General features: G+C 53.7%; 1 protein-coding gene across 2 annotated transcripts in view; it reads right to left on the reverse strand.

Moving 5' to 3' along the window:
• AJAP1 (adherens junctions associated protein 1) overlaps positions 1-11,993 on the reverse strand; it is a 128,371-nt gene extending 116,378 nt beyond the window's left edge. Inside the window, exon 1 of one of the 2 annotated variants that reach the window (XM_043924471.1) lies at positions 11,811-11,992. In XM_043924471.1, the coding sequence (XP_043780406.1) occupies positions 11,811-11,839 (29 nt within the window). In that variant the 5' untranslated portion in view covers positions 11,840-11,992. Of the gene's footprint in view, positions 1-11,810 lie in introns of both variants that reach the window. The other variant, XM_043924472.1, reaches the window with a different exon arrangement.
• Between the last annotated feature and the right edge of the window lie 2,769 nt (positions 11,994-14,762).

Consider the following 14,762-nt stretch of genomic DNA (forward strand, 5'->3'; position numbering starts at 1 on the left):
GGGGTTTTACAATGATTCCATGGCAAATAGAAGGGGGAAAAGTAGAAACAGTGACAGATTTTACTTTCTTGGGCTCCAAAATCACTGTGGACAGTGAATGCAGCTATTAAATTAAATACGCTTGTTCTTTGGAAGGCAAGCTATGAAAAACCTAGACACTATATTAAAAAGCAGAGACATTACTTAGCCAACAGAGGTTCATATAGTCAAAGCTATGATTTTCCAGTAGTCATGTACGGATGTGAGAGGTAGACCAGAGAGAAGGCTGAGTGATGAAGAATTGATGCTTTTGAATTGTGGTGCTGGAGAAGACTCTTGAGAGTCCCTTGGACAGCAAGATCCAACCAGTCAATCCTAAAGGAAATCAACCATGAATATTCACTGGAAGGACTGATGCTGAAGCTAAAGCTCTAATACTTTGGCCACCTGATGGGAAGAGCCAACTCACTGGAAAAGACACTGATGCTGGGAAAGATTGAAAGCAAAATGAGAAAAGGGGTGGCAGAGGATGAGATGGTTACATAGCATCACTGACTCAATGGACATGAATTTGAGAAAACTCCAGGTGCTAGTGGAGGACAGAGAGCCTGGTGTGCTGCAGGCTATGGAGTCACAAATAGTAGGACAAAATTCTGAACAACAGTGAACCTGTGCCCTGCTTAACTAAGTCAGTACATTCAAAAAGATCTAGATGTGCAGAAAACATCTTTGACTAAATTCAACATCCATTTATGATTAAAACTCTCCAGAAAGCAGGAATAGAAGGAACATACCTCAACATAATAAAAGCTATATATGACAAACCCACAGCAAGCATTACCCTCAATGGTGAAAAACTGAAAGCATTTCCCCTAAAATCAGGAACAAGACAAGGGTGCCCACTCTCACCACTACTATTCAACATAGTTTTGGAAGTTTTGGCCACAGCAATCAGAGCAGAAAAAGAAGTAAAAGGAATCCAGATAGGAAAAGAAGAAGTGAAACTCTTGCTATTTGCAGATAACATGATCCTCTACATAGAAAACCCTAAAGACTCTACCAGAAAATTACTAGAGCTAATCAACGAATATAGTAAAGTTGCAGGATATAAAATCAACACACAGATATCCCTTGCATTCCTATACACTAACAATGAGAAATCAGAAAGAGAAATTAAGGAAACAATACCATTCACCATTGCAACAAAAAGAATAAAATCCTTAGGAGTATATCTACCTAAAGAAACAAAAGACCTATACATAGAAAACTATTAAACACTGATGAAAGAAATCAAAGAGGACACAAACAGATGGAGAAATATACCGTGTTCATGGACTGGAAGAATCAATATTGTCAAAATGGCTATTCTACCCAAAGCAATCTATAGATTCAATGCAATCCCTATCAAGCTACCAACAGTATTTTTCACAGAACTAGAACAAATAATTTCACAATTTGTATGGAAATACAAAAAACCTCGAATAGCCAAAGTAATCTTGAAAAAGAATGGAACTGGAGGAATCAACCTGCCTGACTTCAGACTATACTACAAGGCCACAGTCATCAAGACAGTATGGTACTGGCACAAAGACAGAAATATAGACCAATGGAACAGAATAGAAAGCCCAGAGATAAATCCATGAACCTATGGACACTTTATCTTCGACAAAGGAGGCAAGAATATACAATGGAAAAAAGACAACCTCTTTAACAAGTGGTGCTGGGAAAACTGGTCAACCACTTGTAAAAGAATGAAACTAGAACACTTTCTAACACCATACACAAAAATAAACTCAAAATGGATTAAAGATCTAAATGTAAGACCAGAAACTATAAAACTCCTAGAGGAGAACATAGGCAAAACACTCTCCGACATAAATCACAGCAGGATCCTCTATGACCCACCTCCCAGAATATTGGAAATAAAAGCAAAAATAAACAAATGGGACCTAATTAAACTTAAAAGCTTTTGCACAACAAAGGAAACTATAAGCAAGGTGAAAAGATAGCCCTCAGATTGGGAGAAAATAATAGCAAACAAAGCAACAGACAAAGGATTAATCTCAAAAATATACAAGCAACTCCTGCAGCTCAATTCCAAAAAAATAAATGACCCAATAAAAAAATGGGCCAAAGAACTAAACAGACATTTCTCCAAAGAAGACATACAGATGGCTAACAAACACATGAAAAGATGCTTAACATCGCTCATTATCAGAGAAATGCAAATCAAAACCACAATGAGGTACCATTACACACCAGTCAGGATGGCTGCTATCCAGAAGTCTACAAGCAATAAATGCTGGAGAGGGTGTGGAGAAAAGGGAACCCTCTTATACTGTTGGTGGGAATGCAAACTAGTACAGCCACTATGGAGAACAGTGTGGAGATTCCTTAAAAAACTGGAAATAGAACTGCCATATGACCCAGCAATCCCACTTCTGGGCATACACACTGAGGAAACCAGATCTGAAAGAGACATGTGCACCCCAGTGTTCACCACAGCACTGTTTATAATAGCCAGGACATGGAAGCAACCTAGATGCCCATCAGCAGATGAATGGATAAGAAAGCTGTGGTACATATACACCATGGAATATTACTCAGCCATTAAAAAGAATTCATTTGAATCAGTTCTAATGAGATGGATGAAACTGGAGGCCATTATACAGAATAAAGTAAGCCAGAAAGATAAAGACCAATACAGTATACTAATGCATATATATGGAATTTAGAAAGATGGTAACAATAACCCTATATGCAAAACAGAAAAAGAGACACAGATGTACAGAAGAGACTTTTGGACTCTGTGGGAGAAGGCGAGGGTGGGATGTTTCGAGAGAACAACATCGAAACATGTATATTATCTAGGGTGAAACAGATCACCAGCCCAGGTTGGATGCATGAGACAAGTGCTTGGGCCTGGTACACTGGGAAGACCCAGAGGGATCAGGTGGAGAGGGAGGTGGGAGGGGGGATCTGGATGGGGAATACATGTAAATCCATGGCTAATTCATGTCAATGCATGACAAAAACCACTACAATATTGTAAAGTAATTAGCCTCCAACTAATAAAAATAAGTGGGGAAAAAGAAAGATCTAGATGTATCAAAAAGAGAGTTGTCTCAGAGCTCAAAGAGTTTACCATTTAATATAGACAGAGCTCCCATACTGTGGAATTGCCCCGCAGTACAAACTCTTTATTTTAATACTCAAGAACAGGTAACTACAAATGACCACTCAGGGCACCTCAGCAAAGTGCAGTCCCTTCCCAGATCACACCCCACTGCCCGGAAGTGTGCCCAGAGCCAAGGTCTTACACTTAGCGTGTTCCCCATCAGTGTACCCTGAAAGCCCAGGGTGGGCTGGTCACTGCAAGGGCCCTGACCCCAAACTGCTCAAGAGCCCCCTTGTACCTGCGCAGCTCTGATCAGCTGCCCACCAGCCCCCTTGGAGTCAGCTGTCTCTCTCAGCATTTGTCAGAAGCCAGATTCTGATGTGGTTGTTCAGGCTTCTTTATCCAGATCGTCAGTTCTGTGAACACACCAAATTCCCTCCTGCAGGAGGAGTTTTGTTTAAAAACTAATCTCTTCACCTGGAGCTGGAATTCCTGATAAGTGCTTGGATGCCCACTAGCCCCTAAACTCCCCAAATACATTCCCACATAAACTCCCCAAGAGACATGCTCACTCCACTCACACACCACCCACACCATACACACACACACACACACACACACACACACACACCTGTTTCTACAAAAATGTTCCTAAAATCTTCAATGAAACCAGGCCTTGGTGATTCCCCATCTCTCGACCTCCCATGGGCCTGGGTATCACGACTCTCAGCACTGTTGACAAGTGCTGGGGGGCAGGGCGGAGGATGGAGGCCCCCACCAGGACAGATCACGTGAATGTACACTGCTGGCGTGAGACGGGCCCACCAGGAGGTCTGTCCCCCAGGGTGTGCTCACTCCAGGCACTGGCTCTGGGGCACACTTGGCAGAGGGGCGGGGGGAATGCCCCCTCCTGGGTGTCAGCTCTCCTTTCTGGCGGGCGACACAGCTTCTGTATTCACTAGGCTCTTTCATTGGTTTTCTCCTCTGCATCAGCTGACCCTAGCCTCTGACACCTCTGTTACAAAGGAACAGTTTTGCCATCCCCTCTTCAAGCCCCCAGAAGCATTTTATTACAGCTTGGTGGGGGGGCCCCTGATGGTATCGTAGGTATGGAGGACCTGCTAGCACAGCCCACCTCCCTCTCCAAGCCGAGGGCCCCTAATAGCAGCAGCCACTGCCCCCACTCCAGCTCATCCTTCTGTCTCTGGCCCTGGCGCCAACCCGGCACAGAGCTGGCATCAGCAAATGCCCGCTGTTGAATCAGGAGGGCTGCTGGCCAGACTGGCCCTCCTCGGAGCTCTTACTAATGGAGCAATGGTGCCAACATGACACAGTGGTTGGGGAGGGGGCAGTCTCCAAACACTTGCTTTTCTCACTTCTGAGTTTCCATACGGAAGTGTCCAATGTGAGCCCCCAAATGCAGCCAGTCCAGAGGGAGAGACGAAAGTAAACTGCCCTCCTGATCTCCAAGACTCAGAGCAGGGTAAGAATGTAAAAGGAATCCTCATTAATCCTGTTTTAGACTGATGACACATGGAAATGCTATTTTGCATATACTGAAAAATTAAATATATCATTCAAGCTGACTTCACCTATTACATTTTTCTTTTAATATGGTTACTGAAAATTTTCAAAATACGAATGTAGCCCGTGTTATATTTCTATTGGACAGTGCTCTTCTCCACCCCAATAAGGATGTTTTACCCCTCATTTGCCCGCCCCCATTATTGGAGTGAGGAGTCTTGAAGAGGAGAAATCCACTCATTTCTGGGTCTGCACGGCATCTACTTGGGGTTGTTTGGGCATGCCCAGGCACTCAGAAACTGAGGAGCAAACTCAATGAAAGATACAAGTGAAAACAGAGATCAGGACATTTTTCTGTGCTATACAGACATTTACAGCAGATATGTTTCCTGAACTACAGTGTCAAGCTGCACATGACACCCCCGGGACTTATTTTATTCTTGGAATTTGTACCTTTTGACCCGTCCACCCTTTCACCTACTCCCCACCCCTCACCCCTCACCCTTCATCTCTGGCAACCACCAGTCTGTTCTCTGAATCACATATTTGAAAGTTGTTGAGAGAGTAGATCTTAAATGTTCTTTTTTGTTTTGTTTTTTAATTTCTTTTTAAAATTGAATTATAGTTGATTTACCCTGTCTTGTTAGTTTCAAGTATACAGCAAAGATATATACATAAAGTTCCATCTAGGAAGCTTCCCCAATAGCTCTATGGTGAAGAATCCATCTGCTAATGCAGCCTAAGTGGGTGAGATCCCAGGGTCAGGAAGATCCCCTGGAGAAGGACAACAGCAACCCAAACCAGTATGCTTGTCTAGGAATCCCATGAACAGAGAAGTCTGGTACACTGCAGTCCACAGGGCCACAAAAGAGTCAGACAAGACTGAGTAACTAAACAACTATCTATGCATCTATCTGTCTATATCCTTTTTCAGATTCTTTTCCCTTCTAGGTTAATACAAAATACTGAGTATAGTTCCCCGTGCTATACAGTAGGGCCTTGTTGACTATCTATTTTCTATATAGTAGTGTATATATGTTAATCCCAACCTCTTAATTTATCCCCCCCACCAAAGTTCTTATCATAAGAAAAAAATTCTGTAACTATGTATGGTGACAAATGTTAACTAGATTTACTGTTTTTGCTCATTTCACAGGTATCCAAGTATGGAATCATTATGCTATACACCTGAAATTAATATAATGTTTATGAAAATTATACCTCAATTTAAAAAAAAAAAAGAGTGCATATTTTATCCAAATACAGTACAATTTCACAGCTCACATTTAAGACAGGAACAGAAATGGCTTAAGGTGTCTGTGTGTCACTAACATTCCTCAACATCCTCCAGCTGCCCACCTGCACTCCTATACTGATCAGAATATTCTCTTTCAGATGCGCTGGCCCTGTCTTCCACTAATCCCTAGTAGGCACATTAACTGTCCCTACTCCCCCAAGACAGTCCAGTGGAGGGGAGACCTCAGCCCATGGCATGGCCAGTGAGTCTGCCTTTTGCCCTCAACTTGTACCCCACGTCTCTCAGACCTCCCTTGTGGCACCTTAGCTCCCACTGCCAGCCTGTGCCGCCTGCCTTCCTGTTCTCTTTTCTTCTACACTCACCTTTCCTCTCAGAAAGTTAAAAATTGGATGCTCTCACTCCTACTGAACTGATAATAACTGAAAACTAGTGCTTTCAGTTATTATCAGATCAGTAGCTCAGATAGTTTTTCCTGAATATGCCTGCATTCCAATTGTGATGAAGTTCTCAGCCAAAGGAATGAATCTCTAATGGTGGGATTGTGAGCAGCAGTAAGTGGGGTTGAAGAGAGTCTCCACCTAAGCCTGGCTCTGGCTGTGCATTCCTTTCCTGGGTCTTAGTTTAGAGTCAAGGCCGAGTAACTACAAGGGCAACCCTTGGACAAAGCATGGGCACTGGGCCAGGCGGACAAGTTTACTCATTCAAGAGAGAGCTCCTGAGCATCTACACAGTAGTGGCACACTTCTCAAGAGGTGCTGAAGGATGAGACGGCCCTTGCCCTCATCACCCACAGCCAGAGACCAGGGTTGCTCTCCAGCACCCCCCCGGAAGCCTGAGCACAAGTGCACCAGTACCCCCGGCAGACACACCCCCCGAGGCCCCAGTGCCAGCTGAAACCCCTGAGGTCACATATGGGGCCCAAACATGGACTTGCTGGGGACTCCGGCAGGCGGTCTCAGCAGACACATAGTCCAGGCCACTGCCCATTCTGGGCTGGAAATGGCAAGAGAGCAGAGACAGTGGGCTCTGTTGGCTGACCACCCAAGAGAAAGTGCACCAATGACAAAAGCCACAGAGAGTGGACAGAATCAGCACGTGAACGGCGTATGGGGAAAGCTGATGCACAGATGGACCCAGCACGGCTGCCACCCACCTTGTCTTGGGTGGGAGGGGAGAAAGAAAGAAGGTAATAGCTTCTTTCAGAGTGCATGTCTGGGATGGAGATGCAAATACAATCCCCAGTCCCTCCAGCCTAGCCCCCCCCGATCTCCCCTGGCCCCCTGATCCCTCCTGGCCCCCCGATTCCCTAGTCTCCCATGGTACAGCAGCAGGACCCTGTTCTTTGCCAGCACATGATACTCTGATGGTGCCCAGGTCAGTGGGTCAGGGCCAACAAGGGCAAAATGGATGCCACCATTCCCACTGTCCTCCACTCCGAGCTCTCTTTGGGTCATGTTGGAGGCATGAAGATGCCCATAGATGAATGGGGGGCTTCTAGCCTCTTAGCATCCTCAGAGAAACATCACTCATCACCTGGCTACTTCACTGTGCCTGCTGGGACATCCCAATTAACTCCGCTGGTTCAGAGGTTGCTAGGAGACAATCCAGCTCACTCCCCCCCACCCACCAGCAGCAGCAGTAGGGGATGGGTCCTGCATGCTCTTCTGGAAGGGGTTTTGGAAGCGGCCCTGAAGAAGCACCCTACTGTGCCTGGCTCATTGCTGGTAGAGAGTGCTGCTCCCAACAGGGGACCAGAGCAGACTCCTCCAAGCAGCCAGAAACAATCCAGGCTCTATATGGATGGCCGCTGGGGAAGCCAGGACTCAAGGGCTCCCAGAACTCCGACATGGGAACACTGCAGCCTCTGACTTTCTACGAACTGAGTTAATCTGAGTTATGTAACCACCACTTCCCGCTGGGTGGCCTCCTGATGCACCAGCTCCTCTGAATTCCTGGAAGGGGGGTCTTGAGAGAGAGTTGAGTCGGGGGCCACAGGGTCTGTTTGCTGTAGCCCCAGTGAGTCTTCCTCCTGCCTCCCCCTCCTGGCTGACTGGCATCGGGCAGGAGAAACCCTCTCGAGCCAGACTTCAAACGTGAAAATCTAGATCAAGGATATATTTGGCTTTCCAAGCTAATCTCTACATCAATTTGGTCTCTACTGAGTTGTAGCCCTTTGAAGAAAACTTGGCAACTACGTTTGGAAAGCAGATGACTCTTACGTAACCCCAGACAGGAGCCCGGGCCTCTGGGAGGCTCGGCAGTGGTCGGCCGGGTCGGGGTTTGGTGTCTGCCCACTTCATCGTGACCCAGGGTGCAGCTTTGACCCACGTGCCCTGTGCACCCTGCGGTTTCCCCAAACAATGGCTGGGGGATGAAGAACTCAAGAAGCACACCCAGCCCACACCTCCCAAACACCTTGATGGTGTCTGGGTTGGGGGGCTGGGGACCACAAGCGGGATGGGATGCCGCTGTTCCCACAGCCGCCTGAGCGACCCGGCTAGGAGGATGCAGGATGCATGGGGAAGACAGCGGCTCTCTCTCCAGGGACTGGGAGACAGACATCTCGGGGAGGAGAGGAGCTGTCTCAGCTTGTGCCCTGCTCCCCACTTACTGGCCTCTTTGATGCACAGAAGAAGAAGAAGCAGGTGATTAGAATAAATCAACCAAAGAATAAATCAATCATCAGGCTGGGAGAAGCCTACTGCCCCCTCCTCTGCTTGGACAGTGAGTCCCCTGGGGGGTGGGGGAGCTTTGAGTGGTGGGGGGAGATGCACCCACGTGGCAGAAAAGATGTGAGCTGTCTCCTAAAATGATGATTTATTCCAGCAATATTGTCCTGGATGAGTATCACAGCCACTGACACTCGAGGGGCTCCAGTGGTAATCGATTTGGTGCCAGCAGCTGGAAGTGGGTGAGAACCAAGACTGAACAGGAGGGTGACGTCTGTGGACAGGGCCTCTGACCTGGTCTTCTAAAGCCCAGCTGCAGGGCCCCAGCTGCTGGAGGACTTTACAGGCAGCAATGGGGACAACCAAGCCACTGGGACCGTGCACAGAGGCCCAAACACGGTACCGTGTGGCTGGCGGGGACCTGTGTGAACCCCCATGAAAGAAGAGTCATCTTATGTTGCTAGAGTCCCTCCCCCACCGCAGGCACACCCAGGGCCTCCAGAACAGAATGGGCAACAGAGCCTGAGGCTGGAAGAACAGGCAGAAGGACAGGCACCAGGCCTGCAAGGAGCCTGGTGCTGGTCAGCCACTGCGCCCCTGAGGACACCTGGCAAGTGCTTTGCAGGCTCCGAGCCCCTGATAGAGCTGCTGCGTGGAGGGCTGTGGCCTCAGAGGCCACTCACAAGCAGGCGGCCGAACTCTAAAATCTGCGCCGCCTGCTGAGTAAGCATCCCCTTCAAGCTGCTCCCAGATCGAGCTCGGACGCAGCTGGCAGGGCTCCGAGGCCACCTTCAAAAGATACCTTTATCTGCGCGGATGGAAGGTATCTTTGGAGCTCTGTTACAACCACCACCAAAAAGGCATAAAAACAGCTCCAAAACACTCAATCTGTTCCTCCTCCTCCTCCTCCTCGGAAGAAAAGGCACCACGCACAGCTCCTTTCCATTGCAGAAGCAGAAATCCTAGCCCAGACTTTGTCTCACAAGCCAGAGCTGAGAGTCTTCACTCAGATCGCGCCCAGGGCCATCTCCCGTCACCTGGGCCCCATGTCTTACGCTTGCCTGACCCAACCAGGCTTGAAGCCGGGCAGCACAATGCCTGGTGCTCACCTGGGGGAGCCATGGAGGGGCTTGGGAGCAGAGGTAATGGACTGCCTTCAAGGAAAAACGCATTAGCAGGTCCCAGGCAAGCCATCCCTGGCTTTCACTGACTGTTAGGATGTGCCTGGTGAGATGCAGAAACGCAGACCCTCCAAGCACGGCCCCTTCTCCTGGCCAGCCGGCCAGGGGATGGCTTTCAGACATGACAGAGCTCTCTCCTGCCAGCCTCCCCGAGAGGCGACAGCCGGTCCTCAGAGGCGCATTTACAGAAAATCTCTTGTGCTAACACTGAAGGGAAAAAAACAAAAGGTCAAACTTCAAAATCACCAACAGAACTATTTCCTAAAGCAAAATCCCAAGTAGACCTCACTCAGGGATGCATTAGATGAACTGTTTTAGTGAATTCTGAACCAGCAGAGAGGTTCTTTTTTCCCGTAATATTTATTCTCTTTTCTCTTTATCAAAATATACTAATCTTTCAATCTAGCAAGTTAGTAATAAAGAAAGACGTTGGTTCAAATAACTTGCAGGCAGTCAATCAGGAAGGCAGTGCCAGACAGCAGCTGGGGAGGTGTCTGGGAGCTGAAGGAGCACCCTCTCCCAAAGAGGGGGGACCCCTTTGATCTTTCAGAAGGCTCTGGAGTCTGGCTGAAACCCGGCAGGCAGAGGCGAGGGCACCTGGAAGGGGTCACTCGGGCAGAGCTGCCCTGACGCTCCATGGAGTCTGTCCCAGAGCGGCTGAGCCTAAACCTTATCTAGTCTAAGCACGGGACATCGATTCAGGCTGAGCCAATATCCAGAGCAACCCGCTTCACTATTAACCTATTAAAGCCCAGGCCGCTGAACACGACCCGGCCACCCAGACAAGAAACGCCGCTTTCTAGAAAAAGACCAAGGATAACACTGGACAATTCTCACTAGATGTTTCCAACAGGCTTTGCCCCGGGACTGGAGAATCGTCTCATAAATCAAGGGTAGCTAGGAGACGCCTTGCGGACGCCGTCCTCTCCCAGTTTCTCAAAATCAGGACGCGCACTCGATTCCCCCCTCAGCCCGCTCCCCCCAGCTTTTATCGGCTGGCGGTGGGGGCGGCTCAGGCACAGGCTCCGGCGACGACCGGGCCCCTTTCTCCCCAAAGCGGGAATGCAGTGCATCCCAGTGGACAAACTCGAGAACCGCACGCTGGCTCTTGCAGCCTCCGCCTGCGTCCTTCCAGTTCTCCGATGCAACCCGGGACCCACACGCACCAGCTCCGCCGAGACCCCGGAGGGAGGGCGACGCATCGGAGCCCGTCTGCCCCGCCAAGGGGACAAGTGTGTCCGACTGGCTCCTAGCAGGGCTAAAACCCGAGCGCCGTGGCAGGCAAGCAAAGTTTGCTCCAAAGGGTCTTCTTGGGTACCCCTGCTGGGAGCATCGAGCTCGAACCCCCGGTTTCAACCAGCCCTGGAATCCGGGACAAAGGCAATCCCCAGGGCGTTTCTGGAGGGTGTTTGCCCTTAGAGGAGAAAGGGTGCCCTCCCGCGCTCCCCCAGAGCCTCAACGTCTCCGGCCCCAGCTGCCCGCCAGCTGTGCGCGCCCGTCGGGCCCAGAGGTCACCGGCAAACAGCTGGATCGGCAGCTGGGAGCCCAGGAGGCCCCTGCTCAGCCCCGGGGCCCCGAGGAAGGGGAAAAGAGGGGCGGCGTGGCTATCAGGTTTCGGTTTCTTCTAACTCCGCCAGCCGAGCTCTCGCCAGATTCGGAGCCCCCTGGCTTTCCCTGGCAGCCCCGGCCCCCGCCCTAGGTCCACAGCCCGCCGCGCCCAGCGGTCCGCGCCTCCCCTGGGCCCCGAAGAGGCGGCGCGCCGGGGCGGCCGGCCAGGACACTGCGCTGCTGGCGCCGGGAGCCGCGGGCGCGCCCGGCCGGCCCCAGAACCGGGAGAAATGGGCCGGGCGCCCCGACCCGGACACGCGGAACTCGGGACAGCCGGTCGCTGGCAGCGGGGCTCCGGGGCTCCAAGCTCCGGAGCAGCGCCCCGACCCGGATCCCGGGGCACCGGCTGGCCGCTCGCAGGAGCAGAGAGGGGTTCGCTTTATTCGCAACACAGGAAAGGGCCGTTTCAGCCCGGCTCGGTACCCACGCACCCGCGCGCCCACACGCACCCCGGTGCTGGCCGGGTCGCTCACCTGAGTCCTAAAAGCTGTTGAATCCACATGGTCACGTTTCGGGGAGCAGAGCCTCAGATCTCGCTCGCCCCGGCCATCTGCGCGGCGCCCGCGCCCGCTCGCTTCCGTCCCGCGGCGCCGGTCTCCGGCTCTCGGTCCGCCGCCGCCCGCTGCCCGCCGCCCGCCGCCCGCCGGCCGCGGGGCGCAGAGCGAGTCAGAGCGCGGCCGCGCGGGGCTCCATGCCGGCCGGCGCGCCGCCGCCGTTGGGGCGCATGGTTCAGGCGGGGCGGCCCGCGGGGGCGCACATCCTTTGGCCCGGGTGCAGGGCTCGCGACCCCCCGGGGGCGACCCGGCGAAGGCAGCGGTGAGGTGAGGGAGCCGGCTGCCGGCCCGGGAGGGGCGCACTCCGGCGCCGCGGCCGCGCGACGAGGATCTGGTAGCAGCGGCTTCGTCCTCCGGAGCAGCGAAGAGGGAGGCGGGCGGCGCCGCCGCGCACAGTGCGTGTCTCGCGGCGCGGTTCTCGATCCGGCCCGAGCCCCGCGCCGAGGGGGCGGCGAGGTCCGGGGGTGCGGGCGGCGGCGACGCTGGCGGACGCGTTTCCCTTGCGCGCGCCACCGACTGGGGGGCTCTGCCGGGGACTCCGCCGCCGCTCGGCGCCGCTCAAGTTGGCCGGGGGCTCCGTCTGAGCGCTCGCTCCGCAGACGGACGCGGCGCCGGAGGCCGGCAGGAGGCGGGCGGGGGAGGCGCGCGGGGCGAGGGCGCCGTGGAGCGCGGGGCGTGGGGACGCGCGGCGGCGGCGCCGCGCCGAGGAGGCGCGCGGGGATCCCGGGGCCCCGCCGCCCGCGCCCACCGCGCCCGCCGCAGAGCCGCCAGCGCCGCTCGGCCGCCTCCTTCCGCGCGTCTGCCTCTCCGCGCGCTCGCCCCCGCCTCCCCGAGCGGGCCCCAACTCCGCCCGCCCGGCCCGGCTCACGTCACCCGCTCCCCCGCCCCTCGAACTGAAGCCCGAGCCCCCTGCCCGGCCCCGGCTGCCGGTTGCCGCCCGCCGCGCCTCGCGGTGGCCCACCTCTCCGCGCGGGGTTGTGCCCGGCCGCGGCGACACTGCAGGCGGGGCCCCGGCCGCCCCTTCCCCAGCTCTGGCCTCGTCCCGGTCCCCACCTTGGGAAAAGCTCGAGAGAGGCCGCGGGCTCGGATTGGACCGCCGGGCGCCGCCGGATGGTGTTGCCACGGTAACCGGATGGCACGCGAAGCGGTTCGAGGTTCTGACCCGGTTACCGGTGCGCCCAGTGCCCCAGGAGAGCTGGTTTGGGGGAGGGGACGTTCCCGAGGAAGTGCTTGGGGGGGTGGGGGGTGCCTTGGGCGGGGAGTGGGAGAAAAGTTTCCTCCAGGCAGAGGTGCGCGGAAGCGGCCGCGGGAGTCAAGAAGGTAGGAGGGTCCGCTGCTAGGCACGCGTCTCTCCCCGCGGCCTGGACCCCTGTCTTGGCGCCGGTGAGAAGTCTCTGCGTCCCTGGTCGGAGCTCCATCTTCTGTCCCCCCACCCGTGGAGCCATCTTCTGTCCCCCCACCCGTCCCGTCCCGACCCGACCCGTCCCGTCCCGTCCCGTCCCGAATCCCGAAACCTCAACCTCCCCCTGGACTGGGAGTCAGACTGCGCCCGATCGCCCGACTGCAGCTGCTCCTCTGCCGGCCCCGAAGGAGGAGGACCCCGGAGAGTTCCAGGACCCCGGCGTCCCGGACTGTCGGTCCCCGGAGTTTCCCGTGCCTACCTGGTTAGGTTGTCCTTGCAAGGCCTTGACCAGAGGCGAAAGGGCCCGCGGCGGGGTCCCTCACACCGGGAAGAGACTCCTGGGAAACTCCGCGCTGAAGGCCAGACCTGCTCACTCCGTGAGCAGCCGCGACAAAGCCCTGCTTCCAACTCTCAGCGGCCCGAAGAGGTGCACAAACCAGGCCTTAGAAATCAGCTAGTGAAGCTCCTGTGTGGCAAGTGTGGATGCGGGGGTCCAGGGAGGGGAAGGTACCAGTGGTCTATGCAGGTGCCTATCCCAGTGAAGCTCTGTAACCCCCAGCCCACGTGAGAGACCCCCTCTATCTGGAGAGGCCTCCCTGGGAGGGGGCAGATGGTTGTGGGGTGGAGCCAGGCCCGGTGCTTGTCCCTGGAACTGTGGACTCCCAGGCCGGCAACTTTATCCCTGAGCCTCCAGGACCTTGAGAGTCATAGGGGTCTCCTCTACCCAGGCAGGAGGACAGAAGGGGGTGACTTGCCTCTCTGAGAAGGTCCTAGAGGAGAGGGCAGGGGACAGGGTGGTGTGGTGGCCAGATCACCCCCAAATCTTTGACGCAGGTAGCCCAGGTGCCACTGTCTACTCGCTGTGGGATCCTGGGCACATTATCAACCTCTTTGGGTCCTCAGTTTTCACATCTGTGAAATGGGTTTCATATTCCCTTCCACACAGAGATTTCTGTGGGGGTTAAATGAGGTTGCCTCACACTGTTTCACTATTATTGTCCGAAGAAGCGGCAGGCTGAATCAGCATTTCACCTACCTGACCACCCCTGGCGGGTCTTCCGCTGGACTCCTCTCTCCGCTTGAGGGTTTAAGGGGGTGGACCGATCCCAAAGGGAGGTCCTGAAACAATGGACTGGGCCCCTGAAGCCTGGAGAGAAGCAGTGCCCTCACTGCTGCCACCTAGCGGGATAAAGTGGGAGTGCTGCACCAGGGAGGCCCTTCAGGAGCCAGAATAACCCTTGATGAGGTTGCCAGGCCAGGTGAGCCTGGGGTTCTGACCAGCTCTGCTCCAAGGACCCCTTCAGCACCCTTATGCAAACCCTCCTCTCAGAACATTTTTAAGTGCATAGACTAAAATGCACAGGATTGTTAGGAAACCAAGTGTGCTGAAACACAAAATATTAAAATGCATTTTTCATATAGCAGTGAATGTTCTTTTTATTACGCTGAGGGTGAATTGGCAGATCCAA

This window comes from Cervus elaphus, chromosome 14 (assembly GCF_910594005.1).
Source record: "Cervus elaphus chromosome 14, mCerEla1.1, whole genome shotgun sequence".
Classification (NCBI taxonomy): Eukaryota; Metazoa; Chordata; class Mammalia; order Artiodactyla; family Cervidae; genus Cervus; species Cervus elaphus.